The sequence below is a fragment of the Poromitra crassiceps genome, assembly GCF_964638095.1.
Source record: "Poromitra crassiceps genome assembly, chromosome: 20".
Lineage (NCBI taxonomy): Eukaryota > Metazoa > Chordata > Actinopteri > Beryciformes > Melamphaidae > Poromitra > Poromitra crassiceps.
Window position 1 is genome coordinate 18925791 of NC_139637.1, and position 10774 is coordinate 18936564.

Here is a 10774-nt window from a genome sequence, read left to right on the forward strand (position 1 = left end):
TGGTTTGTCTTTTCCTACATATTGGGCGGTGTGGTGTGGGTGTTAAAGTGGGCGTGCATGAAAAGTTGCTCATTAACTCATTGAGTGCCAGCCACTTTTGGAGAACGGACGCTCCCAGTGCCAGAGTTTCAGAGCGTTTTCAGTGATTTCTCGAGGCCCACAGAATATTGTGTGATATTACTATGTAAACACTGAACACGCACAAAGAACGATGAGACTCTATTCTATCATCTGCAAAAAAAAGTTTATTGATCCCATTTTCCGTTCTTTAGTTATGAGCCGGAGAAGATAGCTTGATTCATCCAAAAACAGCAATTTTTTTCTAGAAGCTGAGATAATTGGCCTTTTGTGAAATTAATCATTTCAAGCACATCACTGACTCTGAAGCTAATCTTTTCTAATGTAGTCACACCTCAAAAATAATTTCCTTCAATAAAACAGTTTAGGCCAGGGAATTTTGTTTGGCATAATAATATTTTTAGCTACAACCAGCAGCGCTGGCCCCTGCGTGCGCTGCTGGTTGCAGCTTCTTGCTGGTTTTGATTTGCTGCTGGTGGGTATCGGATATTCTGGCTTGCGTTTGTCAATCCTGTCCTGCTGCCTGGGTCTGTCTGGGTGTTGCGTGCTGCTCTGCGTGCCCCCCCCCCCCCCCCCGCCCCGCCCCGCCTCGCCTCGCCTCAACTGCACACTCCTCCTCCTGTCTGTGGTGGCTCTCTGCTGAGTTTGCTGTGCGCACAGTGAAGGGTGCGGAACAGCCAGGCTTTTTTACAGCGTTCCGCGTGTGTTTGTCACCGGCAACGATGCTTCCAGTTGAGAATAATAACAACTCCACGGTGTGGATGTGCAGATGTGCTGTCGCAACCGACACGGAGCGGCTCAATTGTGGGAGCAGATTGGCTGCTGCAGGCACAGCTGCAGTAACGTGCTTCAGCATATCGATGCATACGGATGCGATGCGATTTCCGTTTCCATAACGACTTCTTCTTTGTTTTTTCCTTGCCTTTCTGTTATGTGGAGAGCACTGTCGCCACCTAAGGGTTCTGTAAAATAGGTTATAGACCTCCAATAGCTACAATAGTTGTACCAGAGATGTATCAGGGATTGATCCACGTCCCACCGTCAAAAAACGCAATTGACGACAATCGTCGTCTTTGGCACTCTACGTCAGTATTTGAATTGACGACAGCTGTCGTCATTGGCATTCAATGAGTTAAGGAAAGCTGTTAAATATTCAAGAACTTTTTTATTCAAAATCACTCCTCAGCTCAGGCAGAAAATGGGATTTGAGCAGGCAATAACGGGTCACAATTTAGAAGTAATACGCCAAGAGGGAAAACATGGCAGATTTCAATCGAGTGTTTGTCGAGCAACATTTATTTGATACATTATGCGTTGTTTTAAGGATTCTAAATCAGATTATCCTGATTTTGGAAGTTTGGAAGCATACATACATGTACCATATCTTTATTTCAAAGAGGAACATATCGAGAAGATGGTGAAAGAGAAAGTTTGAAAGTGGCTATCAGACTAATATTATATCCCGTAACTTTGACTTTGCTTTGTGGTCACAGCCACCTCGGCACTACTGGTTTTGTCACGTCGCCAAAGACAAGCAGAGTCGCTCCTGACTGTGCACACATGATTTCTCAGAGAAGGAGAGGTGGACAGAGACGTATGCAAAACGTATATTTTTTTAATTAAATGGTTACAATAGGACGGACATGTGACCACCACGATGGCTACAGGGATTGGATGAGAGGGTGCCGATTGAGCCAGGAAGTGGCATGGAGCAAGGCTACCCCACACTTGCTGCTGTTGGATTAGTTCAATCTTTGTTTTGATCTGGATTTGATGATACAACGCTCAAACTGAACCCTATAGCTTTACTTGAGGGGAACTTCAACAGCGACCTCAAGAGTGGAACGATGGCGTTGCTCTGGCGGGTGTCGGGTCCGACTCGGTGCCGCTCCGGCCACAGTGCGGGCCCCTCCCCCTTTACTTCCATTGGCCCTTCTCGTAGTCCCACTTGGAGGCGAGGCCCTCGATGGGGTTGACCTTCATGTCCAACATCCTCTTTAGCTGTTTGGCCTTCCACTCGTCGTCAAACGTATGGGGGGTGGGAGGGTAGACTAGAGCAAAAAGGGGAAGGGAGACAGAGCAGTTCAGTGGTCTGTGGTGGTATGTATGGGGGGTGGGAGGGTAGACTAGAGAAAAAAGGGGAAGGGAGACAGAGCAGTTCAGTGGTCTGTGGTGGTATGTATGGGGGGTGGGAGGGTAGACTAGAGCAAAAAGGGGAAGGGAGACAGAGCAGTTCAGTGGTCTGTGGTGGTAGGTATGGGGGGTGGGAGGGTAGACTAGAGCAAAAGGGGAAGAGAGACAGAGCAGTTCAGTGGTATGTATGTGGGGTGGGAGGGTAGACTAGAGCAAAAGGGGAAGGGAGAGACACAGCAGTTCAGTGGTCTGTGGTGGTATGTATGGGGGGTGGGAGGGTAGACTAGAGCAAAAGGGGAAGGGAGAGACACAGCAGTTCAGTGGTCTGTGGTGGTATGTATGGGGGGTGGGAGGGTAGACTAGAGCAAAAGGGGAAGGGAGAGACACAGCAGTTCAGTGGTCTGTGGTGGTATGTATGGGGGGTGGGAGGGTAGACTAGAGCAAAAGGGGAAGGGAGAGACACAGCAGTTCAGTGATCTGTGGTGGTGCCACAAATGCTGCACATCAACATGATGCTGCCTGCACGTCAACATGAAGCTCCAGTTATTGAGCAAAGAGAATCAAAGTGGTTTTAAGGCTTCTGTGCGAGGTAATGGTCACTGACATGCAGGAATATTCTCTTCTCAAACCATCATGAATGATACGTAATGGGCTTGGCCTTGCAGCGCCATCTCTAGTTGGACACAACCGGAATAACGGAGTTATTTCTCCAAGAAGCTAAAGCATGGTTCCCCACATGCGGCCCCACGAGAGCTGAATGTATGGCTCGCGGCCAGTGCATTTCCGAAATTTGCGGCCATGGAATACAGCTGTAATATTTTTCAATAACCTTGATGAAATCTAGCTAAAGATAATCTCTTACAAGAGATTACTGTTCGGGAGAAATTTGTATTAAAAAAGTATAATAGTGAAATGATTGGTTTTAGACTTATTTTGCTTCAAGAGTGTATTTGTTCTTGTGACCATCAACACAGGCTTTGAGAATCCCAGGTCTACTCTAAATTACTACTACCACTACTACTACTAATAGCAGCCACAATATCTGCACATAAAAAAAAATTATGGGGGGGGGGGGGCTGTTACAGTGGCCTTGAGGTGACAGTGACCTTTGACCGCCAAAATCTAAGCAGTTCACCCTCGAGTCCAAGTGGACGTTTGAGGCAAATTTGAAGAAATTCCCTCAAGGTGGTCCTGAGACATCGCATTAACGAGCATGTTAACGGACGCATGTACAGACAACCCGAAAACATAGCGCCTCCAGTCATGGCTATGGCCGGCGGAGGCATAAAAACAATTGAACTGATGCATGATGGGACAGAGAGAGGGAGAGAAAGAGAGAATCACCATAGTGTCCCTGCCAGATGACTATCAGGCCAGTGATGCCCACAAAAATGAAGAGTCCGCCTATGACGGTCTTCCACTCCGATGAGGGTCTCTTCATCTCTGGATAGGTCAGCTGGAACGCCAGCCGATACACTGAGGGGAGGGGGGGGGGGGGTAACAAGGGAACAAAGGAGGAGAGGAGAGATGGATGAGAGGAAGGATGGGACAAAAGGCTTTCTGGAGGGCTTAGATTCTGTGTTGCAGGGCGGGGGGATGGGGGGTTAGGGGTAGAAAATTTAACATAAAAATAAATTATTAATAATAATAATAATAAAAACGTCATCATTTTTGGACCATTATTATTACCATATGTGTACAGACACCAGAGCAGCAGATCATAAATAAACAAAAGCGAAAAAAGGCATACAGACAGCAAAATGAGTCATGTTACTTGTGTGATTTCACTATGATTTCAAAGGAGAGAATGTAGTGCATAATACTCATCATAGCTGCTTTCACTCTGTCCTGTCATCTCCACATCTACATTATACAGCAGTATACTCGCACCAGCTGCGCAGTCGACGGTGAGTCACAGGCGACCGCGGCGTAGACCTGCGGCGCACATGGCGACGTCTTTGACGCCCGGGTATACATTTCACTTAAGCCTTATAATGGCAGGGATAAAGCTGCTATGCATTAGTTCCAGAGTCCTGTATTTGATATACACGAATACTGAGACTACTATATGACTACTTTACAAAGTATTGAGTGAGAACTGCTCTCTCCTCTTTCCCCCTTCCCCTGCTCCTCCTATACTCCCAACATTTCCCATTCCCTCCCCACCTCATCACTTTCCTGCTCTCTCCTCTCACATTCCCCCTGCTCTCTCCTCCGCTCTCTCCTATATTTTCTATCAATTGTTCAATGTGTTATAATTACTACTGTAATTTGCTACTGTTGTGTCAGCTAGAATTAGCTAGACATATTTTCTGTGAAGCCCTCTGGGACATGCTTGTGAATTAGGGCTATACAAATAAACTTGACTGGAACAATAGGCTACTTTATAACAAAGTATTGAGTGAGACAAGTGTGACAGAATTTTAACGATGGGCACCATGTCGCTCCCTCTCTAGAACAAAGTGCTGGCAACAATGCTAGGCATGTCACCATGACAACATGACAACATCCTGACAATCAGCTGGCATAAGAACAAGTTACTTAGCAAAGGTCATGGAGCACGACTGCCTCTGCAAACTGCGCTGCTACTCGACTGTAGAGCCTGACCGATATCATTACATTACGTTATTTGGCAGACGCTTTTATCCAAAGCGACTTACAATAATACATTTTTGTCAGATATATCGGTCCACCGATATTATCGGCCGATAACCGATATATCGGTATCGGCCGATATGTTGGCCGCAATTTTTTTATTTTGTATTTTTTAAGTTATAGACCGCATGTGTATATTTGATATTTTTTCTTAACTCAAATTCTAATTGATAGTTGTTCCATTTGTGGTTTTGGATTTCTAGTGATTTATAATTATTAAATTCCCAGTTAAGTTTACCGTTTCATTGCATTGATGTCACTTTGGACAATAAAGTTTATTGATAAGCTGTAAAATATCCTGCCTACATTACAATACATATCTCAAGTCATATATATTTGTCAAGTGTTTGATATTTGAGGGATCATTGCAAAAAACAAAGTAATATAATGTGTATATATAATATAAGAATATCGGCCGATATATCGATATCGGAATTTTTTTACTCCCTAATATCGATATCGGCCTCAGAAATCCAGTCTCGGTCGGGCTCTACTACTAGACTGCCTCTGATGCTCTCAGTAGGACATGCCTTCTCTTCAACCTACAGGCAATCTTCTCCTCTTTGCTCAGCTGGGCCCAGGGTCCCTTCTCCTTCTGCTTCAGGCCCTGGTCGGCAGACGTCAGGACATCTTTGAAGGCTCTGTCAGGCAGTGGGGTGTCCTGACGGTCCGTGTAATGCGGCTGAGACATGTCCACCCCCAACGTCGAGACATCTAGACCGACATGGACAGGGAGAGTCAATATATGGCAACTTCTGGACCAAACAGTTGCAACATTGTGCAATCAACTCAGATTATAGACAATACAACCAAAAGAAACATACATACCGGTACTCGGATACATAATACTAGGAATAAGTTGCATGTGTCCTACACACATGATCAAGCAACAATAGCTGCAGGGCTTGTTTGTATGGCTGTCTCATGATGTGTATGTCTCAGTCTCATGTTATGTTCACAGACAACAGCGCCATCTGCTGGTTCAGGCTCACTATTGACCGAGGCCTTTATGTGCTAGGTAGTAGTTAGGCTACTTGATATGGCTGGATGTGCTAAATGCTGGATGGAAACACAAAGGTATAGATAGACTACTAAACAATTTGTTTTCATGCAGCTTCCACATAAAATCTGGTAGCGTAGTAGTTAACTAGTTTTCCAAAACATTTCACGATATCCAAAACACCCAGTCTCAAGCAAAGTTTTCCTAGAAACTAGCATCATGATGGCAACGTTGTTTCTCTACCGTGGCCATGGCTCGCCATCCTCGCGCTGCTGGTGGTCAGCGCCGCCGCCGCGCGCCTCGCCAGGAGGCTCCCCACGCGCCCTGCGGTCACCTGGAGCATCTGAGAAGAGGAGAGGACAGGTGAGTAGACAAGACTTTTACTCACAATTATTTCATTAGTCTTTGCACATTTCAACGGAAGGGTAATGACATTATACCTTGTTTAGGCTACACGCTGGTTGCATTTTTGTTTGACTACGTTGCTTTTCCTTCACACCACGAGGTTATTATTATCGCCAAAAGTCGCGACAGGGGCGGCCGGCTACTAAAGCCTGACCTGCGGTATGGCAATGTTAGGCCGTGTGGTGGTGATGTAACAGAATACGATCAAATTAATCTGGTTCGTATATTTATTTAACCACCGTGTGTCTGTGAGCAGTGATCGAGGTCTTCTCCCGAAATAATCCATCCACCCAGCAGGTGTGCCATATCAAGATGCTGATTAAACAGCATGATTATAGCACAGGTGTGCCTTTTGGCAAAGTCAACTCTAAAATGTGCGCGTGAGAGAGAGAGAGAGAGAGAGAGAGAGAGAGAGAGAGAGAGAGAGAGAGAGAGAGAGAGAGAGAGACAGACAGAGAGAGAGAGAGAGAGAGAGTGAGAGAGAGACAGACAGACACAGAGAGAGAGAGACAGATAGACAGACAGACAGAGAGAGTGAGAGAGAGAGAAAGAGAGAGACAGACAGACAGACACAGAGAGAAAGGGAGAGAGAGACAGACAGACAGACAGACAGACAGACAGACAGACAGACAGACAGAGAGGGGGAGAGACAGACAGCCAGCCAGCCAGACAGCCAGCCAGACACACACACACACACACACACACACACACACACACACACACACACACACACACACACACACACACACACACACACACACACACACACACACACACACACACACACACACACACACACACGGAGAGAGAGACAGACAGACAGACAGACAGACAGACAGACAGACAGCCAGACAGACAGACAGACAGACACACAGAGAGAGAGAGAGACACACACACTGTGATATCAGGATGGTTGTCATGTGAGATGGGAGTTTATGCATAGCCATAGCCTAGTACTGCATTTTAGAGTGGACTTTTATTGTGACCAGCCCAATTAAGGAGGCACACCTGTGCAATAATCATGCTGTGTTAATCTGCAACTTGATATGCTACATTATGCTTAACTTCCACAGTTTGCAGGTGCCTATATAAAATAATAAAGGGGTCTACAGCAGTTTACAATATGAAGGCAGGTCTACCCTTATGCATACTGTCAATGATTAAATCTCTCAACTCACATGCTATAACGCCACCTGCTGCCTGCTATTGGAAATTACTGGTTGAGCAGCTCATGAATGGACGACCCAACAAGAGGTAGCCTAATAGGCCAAAAATAATAGATAGGCAGTGTTGGGAGTAACTAGTTACTAAGTAACTAGTTACTGTAACTGAACTGTAACTACTTTTTTCAGTAACTAGTAATCTAACTAATTACTTTTTCAAATTCAGTAACTCAGTTAGAGTTACTAAAATAGTAACTGGGCTAGTTACTAGTTACTTTAGGACATGAAAATAACGGACAACTTCAGAGGATTACCCAGTTTCTGATCCTCAGACCTTTTTTGTTGATTTACAGAATTATAGCCAAGTCTCAAGTTAGTCATGGAACTAACTTCTGTAGGGAGTGAAATAATTAAATGTAATTAAATTGAACCAAGTGGACCTGGTACCTCATCAAAATCACTGTTCTGTGCTAAGCAACCTACCAATATGAAGGAGTACAGGAGGAAATGGAGAGCACAGCTGCACATAAGGGCAGCAATACCAGCAGTACCCACATGCCAACGGGATATTAAGCCCCAGAGAGATGATAATAGACCTGTTTCACAGCCGCCATTTTGACCTGTCAAAGCAGGGTAAACAAACACAGGCGTAACCAATAACATTAATGCTGGTTCCATTCCATTTAGGTGTTCCAGTAACCTTGCCGAGGCAGCTGGATTCGCGCGAGATCATGAGATCACATGACAAATCCTCCTTGCCACGCTCCAATCGATTGGTTTGAATCTGAACCGCCAGTGGTTCCCACCAATCAGCATCCACTCCAGAGGCAGCTACGGGCGGGCTTTGGTATGTTTGTGTGTGTGAGTGTGTGCGTGTGTGCGTGCGTGCGTGCAATGTGCATGCCTGTGCGCGCGAACTTGCTTTGTCATTCACAACAGCGGGTTGAAAGATCTCATTAAGTGCTTTATGGAATTATCAAAGGTGGCCCGGATGGATTAAATCCCTTCTTCCCCTGTCTGGCGTGCTAATTATCTTTTAGTTAACTACACTGCAGACTAGGGCTGCACGATATTGGAAAAAACAGACATTGCAATATATTTGGTTTCTGCGATATATATTGCGATATGAAAGAATACAGGAATTTTCACCAAATGACTTGATTAGCTCATCAAGCCTTGTCCCTTTAAGAAGGTAGTGGGTGACATAGCAGCAAGTGTTTTTAGCTGCAGCCAGAGTGATTGGCAGGATGCTAGTGTGCTAATGCAGTATCAGTATCAACCAGCTCAACCAGCAAAAGAGTTATAGCATGACATGTTTGAGTTACTTTGCCTTATCCTATGACATTGCGCGTTCTGCGATGTGAGTATTGCGCATGCGCACATTGCGATGACGATGCTGAAACGATATATTGTGCAGCTCTACTGCAGACAGTGCAGCGCTTCCTTTAGCACTTAATGGAATTACAGCACGCGCTAAAATAGAATTCAAGCTATTTATAATATGACCATTGATAGTTTAGTCTTCGTCTGGGTCCTCACAAATATTGAACAAATAACTCATTTCATAAAGAGACGAATCCTGGAGCAGCATTTGGTGATGCTCCAATGGATGGGCGGTGATGACTTTGAGATCACCGTATATCGTGACCAGGGTGAAATTAAGCCCGTTCAGATAAAAGCTCTAGCAAAATGATGCGTCCATAATAAACGCGAGTCTCCAACGAATCTGATGCGCGGCGCCATTGCTTTCGGAGAGAGAGTCGTTTATGTTCGCACATATTTTTGATTAAACAGTCTTTGATTTAAATGTGTAAGATCGGGTCGTTGGAAAAGCGCAATACAAATTAAACTAGCCTAAATATTATTATGATTAATAACATTTGAATTCTGTTTTAGAGTTTGGTTTTTGTTTGTATCACTTCTGTGTCTGGTCCTGTCACCTGTCCTTCTGATACACACACACACACACACACACACACACACACACACACACACACACACACACACACACACACACACACACACACACACACACACACAGACACACAGCAAATGAACATGGCGGAGATTGGCAGTTGGTCAAATTAAGAGTCCGACACATGACCTCCGGAGCGGGACATGAAAAAAACAACAACAGAAAGCTTTGCCCTTTCTCTAAACACCGATTGAAAGCAACATCCGTTTTTTTTTAACTTAGTCTGAACACTTTTTATTCACTCATAGCACAAAGGATTCCAAGGAGCAGTGTTTACATCCGAATAAGGAGCTGTGAATGTCACGCATGCTTAACGTTGGTTATTATTTGTTAAACCTTGTGAGGAAAGACTTGAGCAGTGTGAAGGCCTTAGCTATTCCCACAGGCTCAAACATGCCGTGTGTGAACACTGCATTGGAGAAATCTCCTCGTTAAGAGCAATAGATCACACTTTTTTTTAAATTGATCATAGCATACATGTGGCCACTATCAAGTTCAAGGTGCTCTGCCTCTGTCGAATGTTTTGATAGCCGCCGCCCATAACCTCGCAACTGCTGCATCTATAAGAAACACTGCTCAATTTGTCGAAATGTCTATCAGGTAGATAGATCTGTGTCAAGGGTCATTAGGCTATCATTGCTACACGTCCGCCACTGTCCCCAGGCAGAAGGTGGGGAGGGGGGCGGCTCTGTCCCCGTCTCCCCTCCTTGCTAGACGCCATGACAGCCTGTTTATTTTTTGATTCTGCAAAAGTCAAATACTCACGGTGATCCTGAGAAAGTGAAACTGCAGAGTGAAACGACGCAACAGCAAAAGCAGCACCACACCAAATCTCAGAACAAAACGTTGCAGTTTGGGTTCGTCTTCCCCCCTTTTTTTTCCCCCTCGTCTCAGTCGTGGCTCTTATCACCACACAGCACCGACCAGGAACCAACTGGTGGGCGGGTGAGAGAGACTGGGAGGCAGGAAGAGAGAGAGAGAGAGAGAGAGAGAGAGAGAGAGAGAGAGAGAGAGAGAGAGAAAGAGAGAGAGAGAGAGAGAAAGAGAGAGAGAGAGGGAGCTTAGTGGAAGGGATAGACCAAACCAGTGCAAGTAAACAATCTAGGAGAGCATGTGATCGGACTGGCAGAGGGCGAGAGAGAGAGAGAGAGAGAGAGAGAGAGAGAGAGAGAGAGAGAGAGAGAGAGGTAAAGTGGTAAAGTGAGTTGAGTTTAGCTGCAGATCAGAGAAGCCCCTCTCCCCTCTCCTCCATGCCCTCTGTGCAGCCTCGCTGTTCGGACAGACCGGGGGGATGATGATGGGTCGTGAGGTCATGTTAGGACAGAGGGAGAGCTATTTTCCCACTGTGGAGAGGAAACAGGAGAG

General features: G+C 45.4%; 1 protein-coding gene across 1 annotated transcript; it reads right to left on the minus strand.

Annotated features, from left to right (window-relative positions):
- Positions 1 to 1677: 1677 nt before the first annotated feature.
- cox4i2 (cytochrome c oxidase subunit 4I2) lies at positions 1678 to 10365 on the minus strand. Its single transcript, XM_083656641.1, has 5 exons — positions 10175 to 10365; positions 6110 to 6209; positions 5413 to 5580; positions 3556 to 3687; positions 1678 to 2129 (listed from the first exon to the last, which is right to left on the minus strand). The coding sequence occupies exons 2-5, from the start codon at positions 6207 to 6209 to the stop codon at positions 1996 to 1998; spliced, it is 534 nt and encodes a 177-aa protein (XP_083512767.1). The 5' UTR covers positions 10175 to 10365; the 3' UTR covers positions 1678 to 1995.
- Between the last annotated feature and the right edge of the window lie 409 nt (positions 10366 to 10774).